At 38.1% G+C, this 22686-nt stretch overlaps 1 protein-coding gene across 3 annotated transcripts; it reads left to right on the top strand.

The window, feature by feature from the left end:
* The first annotated feature begins 10144 nt into the window (after positions 1-10144).
* LOC118824327 (RIIa domain-containing protein 1-like) lies at positions 10145-22039 on the top strand. Of its 3 annotated transcripts, XM_036594404.1 has the most exons (7): positions 10145-10665; positions 10890-10934; positions 11692-11860; positions 15341-15464; positions 17408-17484; positions 19150-19196; positions 21018-22039. In XM_036594404.1, exons 4-7 carry the CDS (start codon positions 15399-15401, stop codon positions 21089-21091), a joined length of 264 nt encoding a protein of 87 aa, XP_036450297.1. In that variant the 5' UTR covers positions 10145-10665; positions 10890-10934; positions 11692-11860; positions 15341-15398; the 3' UTR covers positions 21092-22039. The 3 variants fall into 3 exon arrangements, with proteins under 3 accessions (XP_036450297.1, XP_036450288.1, XP_036450306.1); XM_036594395.1 differs by lacking the exon at positions 11692-11860; XM_036594413.1 differs by lacking the exons at positions 10145-10665; positions 10890-10934 and having other exon boundaries at positions 11222-11860.
* Positions 22040-22686: the final 647 nt, after the last annotated feature.

Genomic DNA, 22686 nt, shown 5'->3' on the forward strand with positions numbered 1-22686 from the left:
GAAGAACAGAGAAAGAATGAAAGTGTAAAAGAGATAGATAGAAAGAGATGAAGAGACAGTGAGAAAAGCAGGGAGAAAGGCAGAGACAGAGGTTGAGGAAAAGAAGGAGAGAGAAGGAAAGAGAAAAGGGAGAGAGAGAAGAAGATGGAGAGAGGAGCTGTGTGGGGACTCAGCGAGGGACAGAAAGAGAGAGAGTCAAAGGAAGGAAGTGAGAAGGGGGCAGAGAGAGGAAGCCAGCAGGGCAGTTGGGGTGGGCGTGTGTGTGTGTGCATGTGGTAGAGTTGGGGAGAGAAGGAGATAAGATGTACAGAACAGAAGAAGAGGGCAGCACAGGAACTAGAACAATAGAAATTAAGGGAATCATTAACTAAACCAAAAGGTTAAAATGGAGTATAAAGTGGGCTTGTTTTCTCAGGAGGGTACTTCAGCATCAGTTAAATTCTCATCATTTGGAGATCATTTTCAGGAAAGATACTACACACATTATCTAAGCCAATTATCCTTCTGGGTCACAGAGGGTGCTGGAGTCTATCCCAGCAGTAGGAGTATGGGCAGAAGGCAGGAGTCCCCCTGGACAGGTTGCCAGTCCATCACAGGGCAGACACACAGACGTATACAATCACACACACACATCTTGTTAGCTTAGTCAACATTATCCCTGCACTCCATGATGCTTTGAGTGACTTATGGACAGAACAGACAATATGTTAAATGATAATAAAAGCCCTCAGCCCAATCAGGGCCTGGTTTCTGACCTGTCAGGGAGAGCCGTCTGACAGAAGTGAACCCAACTTTTTTTGGATCTCTTTTATTCTTCATAATAATGTTTGTGGGGTCAATGACGTGAAAAAAGCTCAACGGTACATCAGCATTTTACTTTTAAAAATGATCGCAATTTTTTTACTTTTAAGAATTATCGCAAGAGCAATAACACTAGCATGGCTGAGACATTTGGCGAGGATATCCTGAGGAAAAAGTGTCTTTTTCTCTGTATTTTTGTCCATTTATATGCATAACAGTACATCATACGATGTTAAAGAACACATAAGCACGTCTATTTAAGATTACTGAACACCTCAACACAGTTTGAGGCTCATAAATGATGATTTTGTGGGAAGCAAACTTCAGACTAACATAACATTTTCATTCACAGCACAATCTATGTTACAACTTCTAGCTAAGTTTATCGATGGACATAAATTGCATTGTCAGTACAGAAGATTCATAGCAATATCACAATGAAACTCTAGTTTGAATATATTATATAATGTATGGCTTTCTCTGTGTCTTTTTTTAGCTCTAGTTTTGAAGAGACTCCTATTTTGAAAAAGGACAGCAGTATGTCTCAAGGTTAAAAAGACTGGCAGCAGCCATCTTGAAGCCTGAATTTCCTCAGTATTTATCATCTTGTTTATAGATAATAGTATGTGATACAATGTCAGAAACCACATAAGCAGGACTATTAGAGATTACTGAACAACTCGACACAGTTTGAGGCAAAATTGTTAACTCGATGTAAGCTTCCATTACTTGTTAGCTTGTTACTTGTTAGCATTAGCCTCATAGCTCCAGTACAAAACTGAAACATGATTGATTACCTTTGGCCTGAGGGGGGAAACTATGTACATATGATGTTTGGCTGAGCCATAGCTTCTTGCTGTCCAGTAAAGTAGCCCCTAACAGAACCGTGTGTCTGGCTTGAAGTTAAACTTCACAGGGAAGAAATTGTTCAGTCACCACTGAGCCAGGTAGGTTCCTGCATTGTACTCGTGCTTTTCGTTCTTCATAGCTTTTGGGCACATGCTGCTTTGTTTAATATAACATCAATGTTGCAATAAGCTTGCGTACAGTCAAATCTGACCATAAAAAGTATGCATGCAACCTTCACTGAGAGTTTTGTTATTCATCATTTTCCAGTGGTGGATAAAGGAGAGATACCCAAGGTAAAATATTACTCCAGTAAAAGTAGAAGTTCCTCCTTTTAGACCTCCACTTGAGTAAAAGTACAAAAGTATTTGCCTTCAAATGTACTTAAGTATTGAAAGGAAAAGTACTAAAAGATTAATTATGACTCTGATGTCCTATTATGATTTTTGTCACAAGACTCTGCTTCATTAACTCATTTTAGGTGAAAATACTCCAGTGTCTCTCTTGGTAAAGTGATCTTTTTAATAGAATGTCATTAATTAGTGATGCTGATGTCTATTAAAATCATCATAAGCACAAAACACTGAAGGCAAACAGTTTCCATTAGGTAGAACTGAGTGGCTCTGAAATAACTTTTTACAAACAAGCAAAGTTTCAGTTTAAGATTTATTTGCAACTTAGTTACAAGTTTAAGTTTAATAAAAACTTGCTTTAAACTATGTGAGAAAACTAAATGAGTTTTTCTTTACTAAACTGCATCTGTAGGTCTCTGTTCATAAACATAAACTAGCCAAAACGAATTTACTATAAAATGAAATAGTGTTTATATAAATTCAGAAAAAAGACACGTCAGTCACAACTGCATATGTGTCCATATTTCTATATTGTGCATAAGTTAGATTAGTTCCATCATTTATGTTGAATAGATTCTCCCAAAATTTTATGCTGCTGCACTGATGTTGAACCGTATGCTTGCACTGGGTCGGTATGACCAACAAGTCAAAACAAGACAAAGTGCATGCTGTGCCCTGATTGGTGTGCTTGCTTCACGCTCCTTTCATTTTGACTTCGAAAAATGTTACATTTTTATGCTCACATAAACCAAAAGGAACAACAGATTTCTCATAATGTAGTGGAGTAAAAAGTGAGATATCTGACTTTGAAATATAGTGGAGTGAAAGTAAAAAGTCGCTCAAAGTGGAAATACTTCAGTAAAGTACAGATACACGAAAAAAACTACTTAAGTACAGTAACGAATTACATTTAGTTAGTTACTGTCCACCACTGTCAGTTTCTTTCAGTCTTTGGTGTATCTGTACAATCAACTTCACGTCTGGTAGGAGTGTGTAAATATGAGCATGTGCATAAAAGTTTAACCTAAAGAAAATGCATAATTTGCAGTTAACTAACCCAAACTATTATCAGTATCATCTATAATGGCCATAATAAAAAAAGGAATAGAAAATAACCAGATTGCTAATTATTTGTGTGTGGGGGGGATCCAGTGCAAAAGTGAATGTGCTTTTTTTACATGCACATTGATGTAAACAAATGCTGCAACTAGTAGTTTGTACGTCATTAAATGCAGTCAAATCAGCACTTATTTTCACCCATTTTGTTTTATGTGAGATACTGTCTATAGTACTGAATATTAAGTCATTTCTTATAGTAAGTGTAGCTTAAATGTAGAGCATTATAAGATTACCATTACTGATGTGGTAAAGCTATATAAACCAGTGCAGCTGCTGTGTGTGTCAGTGATGAAAGCGTAGGGAGTACTGTAGGGGTTTATTTGTGGTGACGACAAAATCCCACAAATCAATAATAATATAAAACTGCAACAACTAAATATAGTATAGTTGGTTTCAGTATTAAGTTTGTCCACTTTTTGCACTTCCATTCTCTTCAGGAGACTTGCTTTCAGTTTTGCAGGGATGTTTTTCCACACCTCCAAAGTTCAGTTTTAGAAGTTGGTTTTGCATTTTCTGCTTCTCACGATCCAAGTAATCCAGCACACTGTTGTTCATGTTGAGGTCTGGACTCTGGTGTGGCCAGTTTGTTGTTCTGAGAACGCCAGCAGCTTCTTTCTTTTTTGTCTAGTGGTCCTGGGCAGTACTTTAACCCTGTTTTTTTGTTTGTATGGGCTACCGGCCTTTCTTAGCGATTTACGTTATCTTCCACCTAACTACACGGTGGCTGCAACAGCAACAGATTTGCTTCTGGTTTACTGGAGCTACAGTGCGAAGGCAATCAGAGAAAGCGAGCAGTCATTATTCATCGTCTGAGGAAGCAGTGCTGTTTATATAAACAAAAAGAATCATAGAGATGTGTCTTTCTTATGGCTGACCTGGCTTAAGGTAAATGCAGCATCGACCTTAAAAGGTCAGTAGTACTTATAGCGTAACTGTTATGTCCTCTAGAGTCTTTGTGAGCTGTACTGTTAGCCTGAGATGTGTCAGAAAGTAAGTTAAGCTTGTGTGTGCTCCACATCTATTACATTTTCTGGTTGGCACATGATCATCGTAGTTAGACACAGGACAGGACCTCCCTCTTGCCTCATACAAAATGGTGGATAATCTTTATCACTAATGTATGGCTTTCTCTGTGTCTTCTTTGAACTCTAGTTCTGAAGAGACTGAAGGACAGCAGTATGTCTCAAGGTTAAAAAGACTGGCAGCAGCCATCTTGAAGCCTGAATTTTTTCAGTAGCCAGCATGATCATATGGGCAGGACCTGCCTCATACAAAATGGTGGATGATCTTTATCACTGTTGATTTCTAAAAAAAATGGCTTTTCAAAGGTTCTTTAAGAAAGAAAATGGTTCTGTATTGAACAATGAACATTCAGAGAGCCTTTTGCTTCATTAAATGTTCTTTGCATGGTGAAAGTGCTCTTTAGATTGATGGAGAATGTGCTGTAGATGGTTCTATATAGAACCTTTTTGAAAAGGGCTCTGTTTAGAACCAAAAAGGGTTCTTCTATTGTTACAATACAATAAAAGAACACTTTTTGCTGCTATATAGAACCCTTTGCCACATTCTACTGTACAATTACTGTTTATTTGCTGAACTCGATTAATCATCAAAATAACCGGTAGATTACTTGATTACTCATATAATCAATAGTGATAATAGTGAAATACTAATTGAAATTTTCTAATTGATTTTACAGTTGAGTGGGTTACATTTGGGTCCATGACTGCAGCAATAATGTACCAAATAACAGAAGCGTAGAGCCACTTAACAGCATTGCGAGTGAGAGTGAGAGAGTTGAAAGCCAGGTGCAAAAAGGTCATAAATCGCCCAATGGGGAGGCAGGACTGCGCTGTAATAGGAAACGACACACCCTGCTCGCTGGTAGAGTTCATTACTGTGATGTTTAGAATCTGTCGTCCAGATCGTCTATCATGCGTAACAACTTTGTTTACACCTCGCACCCCTGACACATTCTAGCTATTGATCAAGCTCAGCGACGGGTTTACACTGCAGTGTCAAAACAGAGATTCTCAGCGCTTTCATAATGAAACCAATGAGTCCAATGTTTTAAAGAGGAATTCCACTAATATTTCAAAATGTCTGCATAGTGGTGGTGATAGGAACCAGACGTCTGAAGAGTTTAATGCCTTTAAAAACTCAAACTCGACCACTAAAAGGACCATATTTAAAAAAAAATCTCACCAAATCCGTGGGCCAGCAGTGTTTTTATTTCATTTTTACTTAACATTTTGCCACGACCGGAACGGGCCACTGTTTGTTCAAAACATCCCAAAACTGCAACAGCAAAATAGGCACTGAATACTTATTCAAAAATCATTCTAAATGTTTTTCTTAGGTATTCTTTTCTTTTTGTGTAGCCACTGGCCCCTAGATTTTTGTTAGCGGAGGGGGTCAGAATGCACACTATGTTACAGTGCATGCTGGGGAATGTAGTGCATCCTAGGGTGAAACGGGCTAATATTAATAGAAAATTTAAATAAGTTTAGGTCTTGTGTTTGACACATGGGCTCTAAAAGCTCCCTCGCAGAAAGTTATTGCATTAAAAAGGTTATGAATATGCTGCCTAATGTTTGAGACGTTGTTTTACAACTATTTTATGCCAGTGTATTTTTTCAATCATTTAAATTCATGGTGCAGAGATACATGCGAGACATTATGTGGCAAAATAACTAATTTTTTACAGATTTATCACAATTTTACCATCATCAGCATCACATATAAAACTCAGAACACACGTGTAGGTTCGCTGGTGGTTTTGGATAGTAAATAAAATGGCTAAATTTGTGTTGTAGTCATTGCCATCCCTGGTTCCATTCACCACCACTGTAAAGACACTGCAGTACGTTTCTCTACAATGCACTATTTGACACCAAAGTACTCTGAAAGACTTTGTTTACATCACAACCATTAAATTGTACAGACATTAAAAAGGTGGAATTCCCCTTTGAGGTCCGCTTGTGATTGTGCAGTTTCAGACTCTGTCTGAATCATATTAACATGACAATATTTGTATATACAGTATGTGTGGTCTTTTATGAGTACTCAGTTGATCATCAGAATAATTGACAGATTACTAATTTATTTATATGACCAATAGTGACAGTCTTATAAACTAATATAATCATAAATATATTTTATGTTGACTGAAAGCAACTAGGGGAATAAAGTATGACAAAAAGAGCAAATTGAGAGAATCATTTGTGCAAGATTGCATAAAATGTATATTTTAAATTTGTATTATATTTATATTCCAATATTTAGGCTGTTATTGGCTGGCACTGACCTTTTTAAACGTATGTTTGCAAGATATGGTCATTCTTAGGCTTGTTAGGCTTATAATTTTTGTGAGAGTTTTGTGATATTTTTATGAAATTAAGAAATTTTAGAAACCTTCTACAACAATATAAAAAAATTACAAAAAACAAAAAGTTGGTGTATAATCATCCATTAGATTCTACTGTATACTTTACTACAAAACCAAGTGACCTAGCAGAGCACTGTTGTCAGAACAGTACTTTTGGCTTCCTACAATCGTATGCAACCATGGAAGCACCAGTGGCACCAGGTATATTGCAAACAGTAGCTAACGCGTTACGGTGAGCTAATGGTTGATGAACAGTGCTGAAGTAGAGCATCAATCTCTTTTTCAAATGTGTATTAAAAAAATTATGATATTAGAGTTGAGTGTTACACTAAACGTCCAACAAATACTGAATAAATAAAACTAGATAGGAATATAATAAAGCACGGTTTAAAATACTGATCAGACATTTCTGAGAACTACACTATATGGACAAAACTATTGGGACACCTACACATTACACCCACAGGAGCTTTTATGAATCCCATTCTAAACCCATAGGCATTAATATGGAGTTGGTCCCCCTTTGCAGCTATAACAGCTTCCACTCTTCTGGGAAGGTTTCTACAAGATTTTGGAGAGTGTCTGTGGGAAAATTTGTGAAGAGAAATGACAGAAACGGTGTTGTATTGTACAGAAAACAATATACAAGATAACAATCTGGAAAATTATAACTACTTCATGGCTTCTCCGGACTTCCATACATAGTATTGTATTCATACAACTCATATTGTGCTGTATTCAAACAGGACTGTCACTGTATTCATGACTCACTAAAATCAACATCATCCAGCTTTTATACACTGATGTCTTAAAGAAGGTTCTTCACTTTCTTGTTGGATGTGCATTCGGGGAACGCTGCCATGTCTGGTCGAACGAACAAACGGACAAATGGACGGACATACAGATGGACAAACAGCAGACAAACAATTATGCTTTCCTGGGTTATCTTTCGCTTGGTGGTTAGCTTTCACTCTACAATGTGCTCTAATTCGAAGACAGAGATTCTGTGAGTTTTGGTAAAGTTGTGGGGACGGCACTAGACCCAGGCATCTTCACATTATGCAGAAATATTGAAAAATTAGTGGAATTCCCCTTTAAACATCATAAAGCCTGTATGACATGCAATCAATGCAAAAACGTTATCGTATAACATTAAATATCCACAATTGCCACCTTTTGACCACTCTGGCAGGAGATGCAGTGCAGCAATGACTTCAGAAAGGTCAGTGAAGCAGTGAAATGTACACACTGGCTAATGACTAAGGTTAATGTTTAAAACTAATGTATAGTTGGAAAATGACTGAAATAGTGACTGAAATCTAGGTTTGCATGTTCTTTGCAGGTAAAAGCAGTGCCTCGCTTCCATCAAATGAAGGTAAGGAGGCACAATTTGTGTAGTGACACTGCCATCTAGTGACCGAGGAATGCAATTTATTACATAGCAGTGCTCTAAATGTGCTGAATGCCCCCCCACCAACCAACCCCATTCATATTTTATATGCATGAATGAAAGCAATACTAAAAGGGAAAAAAATGAATCAGCATTAGACTTCAGTATTCCACCCTTGATATTTAATGACATCTTTACTGTACTCTAGAACAGTGTACCATTTAGGCAATGCAGGGTTACTGCACTAAAATATCTGCATTTTATTCATTTTACTTCATTTGTAGACCTATGGAAATAAATGTTGTATTTCTCTGTAATGCTACTACCATCTACTAATAAATTCTACATTTTAATAAATGTTTATGTATCAGCATTAGCAGATATGTAGCTGAAAAATATATGATAATCCAAATACCTATAATGGTACATCCTTTGTAAGCACATTATAAAGTAATAGATGACATTACAAAATAAAACAAATAGTTATACTGTATTAGTCAACATCAATTTGGGGAAAAAATGAACCCAGACAAATACAGATAAATAGAATAAAATGACCCTGGTCCTGTAATAGTCCTTAGGCCTGCACATTTTATGCTACCCCTGGTCTAGCAAACCCACTTCAGCCCAGGGGGGGTTCGTTATTTAGCCGATAAGTTTGGTCAGATGCGTGAGAGCAGAGAAAACACTAAAATGTGGCAGTCAGGGGGCGCTCCAGGGTTGCATCGAAAAAAATTGAATGAAAGTTTCTTTACATTCTGCTTGAGTTTGCCTGATCTGTGGTACATGGCCTCATTAAATAAACTGGCAAAGCAGAATAACATGTTGATCCCCATGGTTACCGGATCATATGAAATCCAGGTAAGCAGATAGGGACACAGTCCCGGGAACCTATGGGAGGCGAATCCAGCCAAAAAAGAAATAAAAATTAAAACAATAAAATGTAAATGCAAACCTCTTTTTGCCATTTCTTTTTCCAAACATCTGCGCAAATATCCTGCCAAAACTGAAAATGAAATGAAATGCCTACATTTGCAATTTCATTTTTCACATGAGCACGAGTAATCTGTGACAAAAATAAAAATAAATGTAAAATTGCTTTTTTATCATTTCATTTGAGTCGTTATTCTGGTTTTTCATGGCCAAATCAAAACTAAAAAAAGTTAATAGCGAAAAGAAAAACCAAGCTTCACTTTGTCTTTTCTTCATAAAATGCAGAATACGTGTCAAAACTAAAACCAAAGTGCAATGTTTACGTTCTTATTTCTTTTTCAAAGCAATCGGCTGCATATCTGACAAAATGAAAAGTAAAGCAAAGTGACGGTTTGTGATTCAGTTTTCGGCGTCGATGCGCTTTAAGTGTCAGAGTGACAAGGCAAACGCAAACAAACATCAGCACCACCTGCTGGAGATCATATCATTTCACACTTTGCTTTTTCGTTTTCAAACTGACCAACATGCAAATATACGTTAATTAGCACTAGGTGGGGCTCCGGGGTACAGTCAGAGTGGCTTCATTCCTCAAGCTAAATGACTTCGAGTCTTGAGAAAAACCACCGTCATGACTCAGATCTGGTGAAACTGAACATCAGACCAAACGCTGTCAGACCAAACGGCCTCAGAGAAAAGGTATCGGACCAAACGGCCTCAGAGAAAAACTGAAAAAGTTATACTGGCATTTATATCGAGATACACAATAGTTTTCTAAGTCATACGAACCAGTTTATGCTCGACCAGGCTTGAGTTTGGTCTGATACCTTTTCTCTGAGGCCGTTTGGTCTGACGGCATATGTTCAGTTAAGGTAATTAAGTCACGGCCACAACTTAGTAAGGCTTGGAAACAAAATAAGTTGCAGCCACAGCTTAGTAAGGCGAGGGAATGAGATAATTAAGCCTTGACCACAGCTTAATAAGGCATGATCTTGTTCCTATGCCTCCCATGTCTTGGGAATGAGATAATTAAGTCGTGGCCATGCATTAGGATCTTGTTCCCAAGCGCTAAGACGGTTCGGCCACTCATCATTTTTATTTATACAGGATGTCACCAGCAGGGCTCCATAATAATGCAATATCTTTTGCGGAAAAGAGGAAAAAGAAGATTTTTTTGTTTTGCAAAACACAAAACACAACTGCACACAGCAGCACTAAGACAGAGTGCAGTAGTGCGACATGCATATCAGTAGATCTGCACAAACGCTTGTCAGTGCAGTGAAGAGCAAACAAAACACTCTGCCTACCTTGTTATTATTATGATGTATCTCCGGTGCCTGCCTGCCGGTCTAAGTAATCCACAATCGCCCCAAGAACTGAGTAATCGTTCTTGAGAGCCATGAAAAACAAAAAAATGTGGCATGTTTTCTTTTTTTTCTGAACATTTGAATGGAAGCCAGTCTAAGCCGAGCCAGACTAGTTCCTTTTTCTCCTATAATATAAACAAGACTGAGGGACGCCTGCAGGCGAGTTCTCATTGAATGAGAGAGAATGCTCTTTTAGCTCAGTGGCTAAAAACGAAAACTTGCTTCTAGCTGTTTGTGCAGGAACTTCTTTTAATTTTGAAAAGTGTGAGAGAGCTTTATGTAAACAGTGCTGTGAAAAAGTATTTGCCCCTCCCCAATTTCTTCTATTTTTGCATATTTGTCACACTTGCAAGTTTCAGACCATCAAATTACTCTTAATATTAGACAAAGATACCCAAGTACCCTTTTATTTTTAAGCCTGCTGTTCTTCAGGGATGTCCTCAGATGCTCACAAGCACACAGTGGCCTGTGGTGAGTGAGTCATTAGGTTGCCTCTTACTTCTCTTTTCACTTCTCTTTTTATACTTCTCTTTTTATACACCTCTTTTCTCTTTTTGCTTTGATGGGAAAGTAACAATGCTTTAAAAACAGTAAGTATTGTAGGCCTCTACTGAAGAGCCTCATTATGTTCTGCTATAGTGTGCAAATATTGAGATGAAACAAGTTTTATTAAAATTAAATGTCCTTCTTTACAGAGTGGTTGGGTAAAGTCATTACCATGCGGCCGCTCACTCTTTAAGGTAAGCTTATAAGGATATTCTATCATGTGCAAAAGTTTGGGCGCCCCTGGTCAAGTGACGTTTAGTTGATTTCCTAAGTGACAGTAAGTGAACACATCCTCTACAGAGAACACACTTCTGCATGTTTCACTGCACAATTGCTGTTTATTTGCTGAGTTTAACATATTGGACGAAAGTGGCTTGTGCAAAAGTTATGGCACATTATATTTTGTTTTTTGTTTTCAAAATGTTAAACTCAGCAAATAAACAGAAACTGTCCAATAAAATTTGCAGAAGAATGCCACATTTAGAGAGTGTCAGAATGTGTTAACTAAGCTTCACTTAGAAAATCAATCGTATTACTGTTACAACCCAGTCTAGGGTCAGGCCGTAACAGAGAATGAGTGGGCTCTCTCCCCAGGCCTGCTGCCAGACCAAACACCGGACACCACCGAAACCAGAAAATGGCAGGTTTATTTACTTCAAAAGGTCAAACACAAGTTGGGTCAGTGGCTTCAGGGACAGGCATATGCCAAAATAAACAAAACAAACAGTGATTACAGACCTAAATATCTAAACCTAAAAACAGAACAAAAATACAAAAGGCTACCTGATCTCCCTGCTTTAAAACCAGGAGAAAAACAAAATAGCCCTCGCCCCCTACTTTCCAAATCTTCACAAAGAGTTTTACAGAATCTAACAAAGCTTTCATGAACTTTACAAATGAAGCGAAGCGAAGCAAACAGTGGTGTAAACAGTGCTGGGCTGGTCTGGACAGGTGTTCCTCCAGGCCAGGTCAAACGGAGAGAGCCCTGAACGTCTCGCAAGATGGTGGCTTGGTGACCTCTTATACATCAGTGCCCCCCATGTGGCCAATCATGTACCTGCACATAAAGGGACACACAACAGGGAAAACACACAGAATGACAGCACAATGCACACAAAAGGTATGTTACAACCAGGCATTGTAACATCATATATACTGTGATCTGTAAGAAATGGTTCCCTTTGTCCCTGTCTGATCCCACTTAGACCTCTCTCTATCTTTTCCTTTGTCCCTGTCTGATCCCACCTTGACCTCTCTCTGTCTTTTCCTTTGTCCCTGTCTGATCCCACTTAGACCTCTCTCTATCTTTTCCTTTGTCCCTGTCTGATCCCACCTTGACCTCTCTGTCTTTTCCTTTGTCCCTGTCTGATCCCACCTTGAGCTCTCTCTATCTTTTCCTTTGTCCCTGTCTGATCCCACCTTGACCTGTCTCTATCTTTTCCTTTGCCCCTGTCTGATCCCACCTTGAGCTCTCTCTATCTTTTCCTTTGTCCCTGTCTGATCCCACCTTGACCTCTCTCTATCTTTTCCTTTGTCCCTGTCTGATCCCACTTAGACCTCTCTATCTTTTCCATTGTCCCTGTCTGGTCCCACATTGACCTCTCTGTCTTTTCCTTTGTCCCTGTCTGGTCCCACCTTGACCTCTCTCTATCTTTTCCTTTGCCCCTGTCTGGTCCCACCTTGAGCTCTCTCTATCTTTTCCTTTGTCCCTGTCTGATCCTGCTATGACCTCTCTCTATCTTTTCCTTTGTCCCTGTCTGATCCCACCTTGACCTCTCTCTATCTTTTCCTTTGTCCCTGTCTGATCCCACCTTGACCTCTCTCTATCTTTTCCTTTGTCCCTGTCTGATCCCACCTTGACCTCTCTCTGTCTTTTCCTTTGTCCCTGTCTGATCCCACTTAGACCTCTCTCTATCTTTTCCTTTGTCCCTGTCTGATCCCACCTTGACCTCTCTCTGTCTTTTCCTTTGTCCCTGTCTGATCCCACCTTGACCTCTCTCTATCTTTTCCTTTGTCCCTGTCTGATCCCACCTTGAGCTCTCTCTATCTTTTCCTTTGTCCCTGTCTGATCCCACCTTGACCTCTCTCTGTCTTTTCCTTTGTCCCTGTCTGATCCCACCTTGACCTCTCTCTATCTTTTCCTTTGTCCCTGTCTGATCCCACCTTGAGCTCTCTCTATCTTTTCCTTTGTCCCTGTCTGATCCCACCTTGACCTCTCTCTATCTTTTCCTTTGTCCCTGTCTGATCCCACCTTGACCTCTCTCTATCTTTTCCTTTGTCCCTGTCTGGTCCCACCTTGACCTCTCTCTATCTTTTCCTTTGTCCCTGTCTGATCCCACCTTGGCCTCTCTCTATCTTTTCCTTTGTCCCTGTCTGGTCCCACCTTGACCTCTCTCTATCTTTTCCTTTGTCCCTGTCTGATCCCACCTTGACCTCTCTCTATCTTTTCCTTTGCCCCTGTCTGGTCCCACCTTGACCTCTCTCTATCTGGTTGTTCTCCATCTGAGCTCTGGGAGTGCGCAAAAAGCAAAGACACACACACGCGTGCATCAAAGTTCCGAGACACACTCATTTATTTTGGAACAGAAGGGCCTTTTTATACACTTAGAAGCAGACATGGCCGGCAGTTGATCAGTACAGAGATAAACAAGATTTTTAAGAACAATATGCAGATGAGGTGTGAAAGTAACAGGAAACCATGGCTGAACAAGACGTGGCTGCCCAGAAATGTACATTCTGTCTTGACACACAGACATATGATGATTAACTTAATGAGCTTGGTGTGCTTGTAGAACAGCTTTGTCCAAAAAGATTCTCCTTTTAGGAAAATCCACTGAATTTCCTTTCATGAGTCATGTCATTAGCTGAACTGATCTTGAGTCAAAGGTGTCTGTCATATACTCTTTACTGTTATATAGCTAGAGTACCATACTGAACATCTCTGTAACAGTTACACTACAGTGACTTGTAGAAACCAGCTCATTTGAATAGACGAACCAGCAAGTCATGTTTCTGCCCTTCACAAAATTGTTAATATTTTTATTTACCTTTGTTTACTTAATTATAAATGAACGTTTACACAAAACTAGCCAAAAGCTATATTTAGTAGTTATGCAACGCAGCTAAAAGGAAGTTTCACTAATTGCTCATAACGAATGTTCTGAGATGTTCAAAATGATATGGGAGGGAATGCACATGCTAATGTGCTAACATGCTAGCGTGCCAAAATTTAGAAAGCACAGTTCAGGAGTGACTTTAGCCTCACTTATCAAGCCCACTTGTAATAGGACTGTGGTGGAATTTTTTAAGTTCTGTGAAGAGTTTATAACTCTACTTGTCCTAAGCTTGCGACACTGCTTAGATTGTTTCATAGCAGCAGGAATGTAACCACAAAGATGATGGAGAGACAACCAGTAATGTACATCGATCAGAGAAGCAATAAATCCATAATGCTTTTTATATTGTATTGTGAGAATCATAATTATTGTTGACTGTTATACTGTTATACAATAATAATAATAATAATAATAATAATTATTATTATTATTATTATTATTATTATTATTATTATTATATAAAACAGAACTACAGGTTTTATTTTGTGTTTCAACAAATATAATCTCAGAAAAAACATTATTTTATAATTATATTAATTATATTGCCTAAAGTGAAATAAATCAAAGGGAAATCTAGTTTACTACTGATATTTTGTCATATCCATTCCAGTGGAGAAAGGAATTGAACTGAAACTACAGAGTGCTCCAATGCTCCCTTAGGAGGTTTGTTCAACATTATGACAAAAACTGCATAGGTCAACATGGAATGCCCTCTAATGTGGGGGCATTTTTTTTACCAGTTTGCACTGAACCAAAAGCATTAACATTAATCTTATCTCATAACACAGCTTTGCAGAGGTAGTTGCCCATTTCTCCTTTTAAAAAAATCCCTTTAAAGGAATAGCTTTAATAACCAAATATGCCAACCTGGCAGTGAATAATAGCCACCAGTCAACATGATGCAAAATAACTGGTGTTTATCTGCTTTCAGTTATTGTAAGTAACATTACAAACAAAAACATTTCAACTAAACTAATCTTTAAAAACTTGTGTTCACAGTGAAAATGCAGGCCTCAAAACACTTTAAATAATAATTTTACCTTAAGGACATTAATAAGTGATAAAATAAGGGATCAGTTAAAAGCTAGAACTTTGGTGAAAGTCATTTTGTAATCATTAAAGCTCAGCAGCTACGGATACAAATAATAGCATAATATTTTGTTCAGCCAAATAACGGTAAAGAGCAAAATACTATTGAACTACAAGTCCCATGGATACTGACGCCGACTTTTCGTGGAATGTGTGATAGAGACGTCATCAGCGCGGCAGGCTTTGTAGTCCATTTTTGGAAACGCTTAAAACAGAGTATGTCTGTCTTTGACTGTGCATGAATCGTTTGTAACATGTACAAAGTGTTAAATAAAACGGAATATTAAAGTTTGGTGGCCGGTGAATCACATTTAATTCATTATTGACACCTTATATTTGCCTATTAACAGCCGGGGGCAGTCTAACCTCTTCTCCCTTCATATTACGTTTACCAGAGCAACGCGCGTCGCCAGGCAACCGCTCTGCTTGCACTTGCCATCTGCAGGCAGCGCCATGGAGGAAAAGCCGGACATCGGAGCTTTGAGTCCTGAACAAGAAGAAAAACTGCGCCAGTTCAAGGTACTCGAGCTGTTTTAGTCTGTGGTGAATATATTCTACACACGACTCGAGCTGAAAACTCCGAAAATCGTTTTTTTTACCTGAGAATCTCTGAGGAAACCAGGAGAAAAGCGAGTGTTTACCGTTATAATTGTAAATCATCTCTGTCTCATACTGTAAACTATAATTCTGTTGTTTGGCTGTCAGAATCAGAGCTCCACAAGTAACTCTGCTGTAACTACTGCTGTGTTTGCCAGCTAACGTGTAGTGAAAGGAAGTATAAGTTTAATCCACAAAGCTGAAGTTGGCTTCTTATTCGAATTTTCCGTTCCACCTTAAATAGTGCCGCAGCTAGATACATTCTGAATGAAATGAACGTTACTGCTGCACTATTTAAGGTGGAACGGAAAGTTCGAATAAGAAGCCAACTTCTGTCTTGTGTTGAAGCAGAATATTAAGCTCACTGTCTGCAGAGTAACCCTTCTGTGTACCAGTTCATAATGATGCTAGATTTAAGGCCAGAGATCCCAACGAATCAGTCTTTTGAACGACTCCTTGAAGTGAATCAGAGTCAAACCCATGACTTTTGTCTTGCTAAAGGGGAAGTCCACCAATGTTTCAAAATTTCTGCATAATCAAATGGTTAAGATGTAAACAAAGTCGTTCAGAATGGTTTGGTGTGAAATGCTCCATTCTAGGGAAAGTTGTCAAGTCCGAATTGTTCACGATAGTAGTGTTAGGAACCAGACGTCTGAAGAGTTTATTGCCTCTAAAAGCTCCTTCACAGGAAGTTATTACATGAAATGGTTAAAAGTACACTGCCTGATGTCTGAGACGGTGATGTAAAAGTTCTGACAAAAACTATTTTTCAAAATCCATCCATAGCAGAGTGATACACGCAAGCAAAATAGGCAAAATAAGGCAAAATAAGGCAAAATAACCCCCCACCTACACCCAGAAAAAAAAACCAAAATTTATTTTGTCTGATTGGCCATTATTTCACCATCAACATCATATAAAACATATAAAAGATATGTGTGGGCTCACTGGTGGTTTTGTATAGTAAATAAGATGGATATATTTGCTACACAGACATTGTGACCCCTGGTTCCCATCACCACCACTGTAAAGAAATCTGAGTCTGTAAGCTTCTCTACAGTGAACCATTTCACATCAAACCACTCTCAATGACTTTGTTTACATCCCAGCAACTGAATTATGCAGAAATTTAGAAAAATTGGTGGAATTCCACTTTAAAGCAATGGTTCCGAAAAATCACATTTTCACACATAACCTAAATTTAGCAGATCAGCCCAGACATTTTTGGTATCTTAAGTTTTAAGCCTCTTTAGTTTTGCAGTGAAGCTATGAGGCTAATGTAGCTAACAAGTAATGTAAGTCTATGTAACCCAAAATATTTTTCAACAGACTTATGTTATAGTAGCCTCAGAGCTCCAGTGCAAAACTAAAGAATGCCAGATGTGTCTTGGCTGATTGACTATATTTGAGGTAAGAGGAAAATTATTTCATGGTGCACTATTTACTTAAAATAATTATTTAATTAACTATTTAATTAAAAAATAATGAAAATATAGTAATTTTATCACCGAAAACAAACTGCATTCAAAATAACAAGACTAAGCAGAATGGAAAAGTATTTTATTTATCGTTTTGCTGACTTGCAGAGCTAAATGTTGCAGTTTTTACTGCATATAAACGTGTTATATTTAGTAGTTAAACTAGTGGTCTTGAATAGAGTGCTATTTACTATTGTCACACAAATGCAACTTCCTTCTTAGGCACAAAAATAAATATAGACAAAGGGAGTGTATGAAAATGTGAGTGTGGGTAGGGTCATATTGAACCTGTATTTTACTAATCTAACCACATGATCCATCACTAAAATTGCAGTGAGCCAAATGTTTTGAATTGCGAATGACTTTCCTTTGACGCTTCCCCCATAGATCAAGACAAGAATGGCGAACGAAATGTATCTGAGAGCTCATCCAGAGGTGGAAATGCTGATGAGCGATTTTCTAAGGTGATTATTGACATGGCTTTGGAGAAAATATTATTAGATATAATGACAAAAGTGCACCGAGTAAAGCTTTTCATCAAAACTATATGGGCTGACAAAGCTAAAACGAACATTAAAGCTGCACTAGGTAAGATTTTTGTTATTAAAATTGAAAAAGTAGCATTACTAAGTCAGGGGCAGACCTGAAAGACTAATAATTTTTCAAATCTACATTCCAATTTAAAATAGGGCAGTTTCAAAATTGCATCTACAATTTTATTGTAGTCGAGATTATCAAGTGTTGTCTCAACAAGTTTTAGGCCTAAGTGGGGAAATTTAATCCGATAACACTGAGCTTATGAACTGCCTGTAGATGAGTGACACCATTCAGAAGCAAGACAATTTATCAAAAACAATCCCAATTCAAATCACAGTCAATACTGGTCAGATAAATCGCAATAAGAATTGATTCTTCCTCTTGGAGAAGGGGTCAGAGCACAACCCACGTTACGAAATGTTCTTCTGCATGTTGCATGCAATTGCACACTTCCACCAGAGAGGTCTCCAAATCCCCAAATCTTACTTAGTGTAGCGTTAATAATTACTGTGCAGAACTCTGTCAACAAAGCACCAATAGTCCAGCTGTAGCTTTTTTTTGTGGTCATTCATGACTGAATTTGATATTGTTATTGTCTTAATAACCTTGGTTAAATGATTATTCACTTTGTTGATGTAGTTGCTGTTCTATCAAAACCTTCTTATGACTTTTTTGTTTTTTTATATGTTTAATGTTGAAAACGCCAGCTGCTCTTTACATTATGTGAACATTTCATGATGAATAGACCAGTAGAAATGGTTTGAAATCATGTAAAATCTCGCTACATTAACAGACATTAAAGTTAAGAGTATTTTTTTCCTTAGCCACTATATAGGCTCATTGATCCAGACAGACCTTATTGATCACTTCATTGATCGGTGAATAACCTCATGGTTGCAGTATGTAACAGTTAGGCTTTCTTTGAGAAAGTTGCAGAAGCAGAAATTGCTCAGCTGTTGTGCAGCCAGTGGAATGTGAACATCCACTCTAAATTAGAGTGCAAATTTTCCATCAGCTGCGTAAAGTTGATGTGCTTCAGTGAATGCAGGGTGATTTAAAAAGATTCATCCGATTTCAAAATGATTTATTTCTCTTGTAAATCATCACAGAACAATGCAGTAAACTGTAAATGGTTTAAATGAGCATAAAGTTTATTATGTAATTTTACAAGGTCTCAGTATGAACCTCCTCCAGCTGTGGGACAACATCAACGCCATAGTCAAATTCATCCCATATTCGATTGAGCGTGTTGGTGTCACAGCACTCACGGCTCTTTCAGTGTGATTTCGGAGATCATCCAGTGTTGTGGAACCAAGGACGAACGTTCTGAGCTGTTGAAGCTTCACTGCTGACGAAAATATCGGGGTCTCCATCTTCTCGCAGACTGAAGGGAGACAGTCAGAAACTCTATGACCCCCTCTTTCAATTGGTATGTGATTGGTTCCTAGACGCCTCACGGTTGTAAAAATATGGCGCTTTGAAATCGGATTAATCTTTTTGATTTTTAGATCAGAAAAATAGTTTTGTTCTCTCTGACGGATACGTGAGGTCTAAGAATCAGTCTATTTTTAATCTCTCTTTCTCTCCCTCAGAGATGTGTTTCTTAAAAGACCTACAGATATCCGTGAATTTGCTGCAGGTGAGTGATTTGCTTTTAATGCCTCAAAGAAACTGCTGAAGTCCAGTGATGTTTACATAGCAGCCACTTGAAATTGATCGGACTCTTTGTTGAATGTTTGAGTGAATTTGTGCACCGATCAGATGAAGAATATTACTTCAGTCAGAAAGTAAACGTACCTCATACTGGAGCAGGAAAGACCACCCGTAGTCTCTGATTACACAGCCATGCTGTAGCAATACATACACAATGTTGCTTGGTGTCATGCAGGCCAGGGTCATGAACTTATAGGCCCCTGCACACAAATTGATCATGGGGGCCCCCTAGTGGTTAGGGCCCTTGGGCAGACGCAGGCCCCCAGCTTTTGTCTTCGCAAACGTGCCCCCGGGAATTGAGATGCTTGGGCACGAAAGGACCATTTGAGAGAAGCTCTGCTTTCATTTCCATTCAGTTTGGGCTGATTTCAGTCGAAAGATGAAGGCACAGCTGAGTCGTTTTAGGCCACCTCATGGTCCTGTCCTCTTCTACAGAGACTGGACAGTCTGTCGTTGGGTTCACAGGGTCAACCATCAATATGTGATAAGGCTGGGTCTCAAAGGACTGCGCGCTAATGTTTGAAGTCGAAGCTCCTCAGTAATACAAAGCACAGAGTTCGGTGCAAAATAATAATAGTAATAATATTAATAATAGTAATAATAAGTATTATTATTCATTTTTTATTTGTTTGTTTATATTATAATGATTAGTATTATAATACATTTTTAGTTGAGGCTGGTTATGCTGTGTTGTCTTTCTCTTCTCTAACAGTATATTTAACACAAACAACTAATGATGGAGGAAGTAGTAATTATAAATCACTGTGTGGTGAAAACTGTAGTGCTGAATGGTCGTGATAATTTTATGGTCCCTTTTAACTTGTTCACAAAAATTTGCTGAGCAGCAAACAGTTATTTGCACCACACGCTTTAGATTTGCCATTAAGGTGCCTGCACAGTCTCTGTGTTCCTGCTATCCACTGCACAAGAAGCCAATTAGGAAGCGACACAGTTGACCTCACCTGTTCCCAACTGAAAACAGCAGGATGACTGGGTGCAGTTTATATATACTGTCAATAGGCAAACATGCATACAACCTATTGGATGCTCAAGGCTCGGAAATAAGCATTGACGTCCCTGAAAAAGACGTTGTCTAGAAGGCAGCATATCGCTGCTGTTGGAACAAAACCTTGTATCTCCATTTTTGTCACTTTTCAGTTTTTGACATAATTTGAAATACCTGTTGACCTTTACATTGTGCGATTTCATGATGAATGGACCAAAAGAAACGGAACCAAAATTATTTGGAAAAATGTCTTGTTCTATTGACTTACATTAAATGTAAACTATGTTTTTCCTTTCTCCTGTAAAGTTAAGGTTTTGGAGATTTGAGGTTTTGTTCCGTCAGCAGCGATATGTTGAACATTGCTAGGTTTTTGTGTTATGTTATATGTTGTGTTATGTTATATGCTGATGAGGACTTGTTGTCTTCATCAGTGTATGATGTACTGACAGAAAAATATATATTTCCACTCTTTCTGGATCTAGTTAGCATCAGCTAGAGTAGTGATTTCAGTATTTAAATACAGGCACCTAGATTGGTTATCTGAGTACTTGAGTAGCTGTGCTCATCCCTGATACTAACACTTTGCAAATTTTAATCACAAAAGCTATTTTCTTGATCTTTTTCTTACACAACCTGTTTTTAGATTAGGCCATAATCACTGATAGTCCTGTTTCAGTAACAGTAATATGGTCATTAACCTCATGGGTGAAATTCAATATGTTTTTGTGTTCTTTCTTTCAGATTACTTCAGTGACCCAGACCTGCCAGCAAAAATTGGGGTCCAAGTGGAGGAGAACGCTGGGGTGAAAATCTGAGGACTTCTTTAAGACTCTTTAAACAGCAGATTATGTGCTCTGTTGCCATTTGTCTGTAACTAGCTGAACAGCATTCGTCTAATTAGCAATACCAACATTATGTAATTGGCTTCATTAAGAGTGGAGTCAGCAGGGGACACGACGCCGCTTAACTTGTTTGTTCATTGATTCTATGGGGATGAAGGATGAACTGCACTGAACGGAACAAAATGTCTCATTAAGAGTACAGTGTTATTATTAGTCATGTCTGGTTGCTTGACCTCTTCATGCAGGCGAGTTCATCCAATTTTTCCACATTTCTGCATAATTAAATGGTTAATTTGTAAACAAATTTAGGTGGTTTCATGCAAAATGCTCCATTCTAGAGAAACTTAATGAGGTACAGAATTGTTCGTAGTGTTGGTGATGGGAACCAGACGTCTGCAGAGTTTAATGCCTCTAAAAGCTCCCTCACAGAAAGTTAGTACATGAAATGATTATGAATGATGTCTGAGACACTGTTTTACAACAGTCTTTAGAAGGTTTTTGACCCCTGGTTTCCTTCACCACCACTGTAAAGAAATCTGAGTCGGTAAGTTTCTCTACAATTAACCATTTCACACCAAACCACTCTGAATGACTTTGTTTGCATCTCAACCACTAAATTATGTAGAAATTTTGAAAGAATTTGAGCAGAACAGAGCAAAGGGCATATATGTTGTAAACATATTGTTTAAAAATGTTGCTATTAGATTCATAAAGGCAGAAATGCATTGACGTTTTGTACAAATACGTCAGTGAAAAGATAAATTGTACCTGTTGATTTCTCCCATCGGCTGTAATGTATTTTTGCTCTGATTAAATATTAAATTTTGATTGACAACAATGTTCATTTGTCATCTCTCAAACAAATTTACATGGCATAAAGTTGTAATAAACTTTATGTGATTATTAAGAGGTCCGGCAGATTGTAAACAATCATTAAAGGGGAACTCCCCCGATAAAAGTTTCACATAATTAAATGGTTAAGAAGTAAACAAAGCCATTCAGAGTGGTTTGGTGTGAAAAGCTCCATTCTAGAGAAACAAACTTACTTGAACTGTTCACAGTGGTGGTGATAGGAACCAGACGTCTGAAGAGTTTAATGCCTCTAAAAGCTCCTTCATAGAAAAAGTTATTACACAGAATATTGCGCAGATATACGCTGATTATAAGGCAAAAGAGGATTTTTTCAAATTTTCCACTATTTTATAATCATCAACATTGCATATAAAACCTCAGACAACGCATTTAGGTCCACATCTCGTTTTGGATGGTAAATAAAATGGCTGTATTTGTGTTGTAGACATTGTGATCCCTGGTTCCATTCACCACCACTATAAAGAAATCTGAGTCTGACAGTTTCTCTACAATATCAAACCTCCCTGAATGACATTGTTTACATGGCAACGATGGAATTTGATGCAATGATGCAAAAATTTAGAAAAATCTGCGGAATTTTCCTTCAATGAGTCTTTACTCTTATGAAATTCTAGACAATGGAGGCACCAACATGAAATCACCAGCATGTATCTTAGATAAAATACTATAAAACATTAACATTATAAAACTGTAGT

Source organism: Colossoma macropomum, unplaced genomic scaffold, assembly GCF_904425465.1.
Source record: "Colossoma macropomum unplaced genomic scaffold, Colossoma_macropomum, whole genome shotgun sequence".
Taxonomy (NCBI): domain Eukaryota; kingdom Metazoa; phylum Chordata; class Actinopteri; order Characiformes; family Serrasalmidae; genus Colossoma; species Colossoma macropomum.

Excerpts from the sequence above, each read along its gene's own strand:
- LOC118824327 (XM_036594404.1), top strand. The coding sequence starts at position 15,399 with ATGGAGGAAAAGCCGGACATCGGAGCTTTGAGTCCTGAACAAGAAGAA. Across the intron at positions 15,465-17,407 it reads AAAAACTGCGCCAGTTCAAG|ATCAAGACAAGAATGGCGAA; the intron begins GTACTCGAGCTG and ends CTTCCCCCATAG. Across the intron at positions 17,485-19,149 it reads CTGATGAGCGATTTTCTAAG|AGATGTGTTTCTTAAAAGAC; the intron begins GTGATTATTGAC and ends TCTCTCCCTCAG.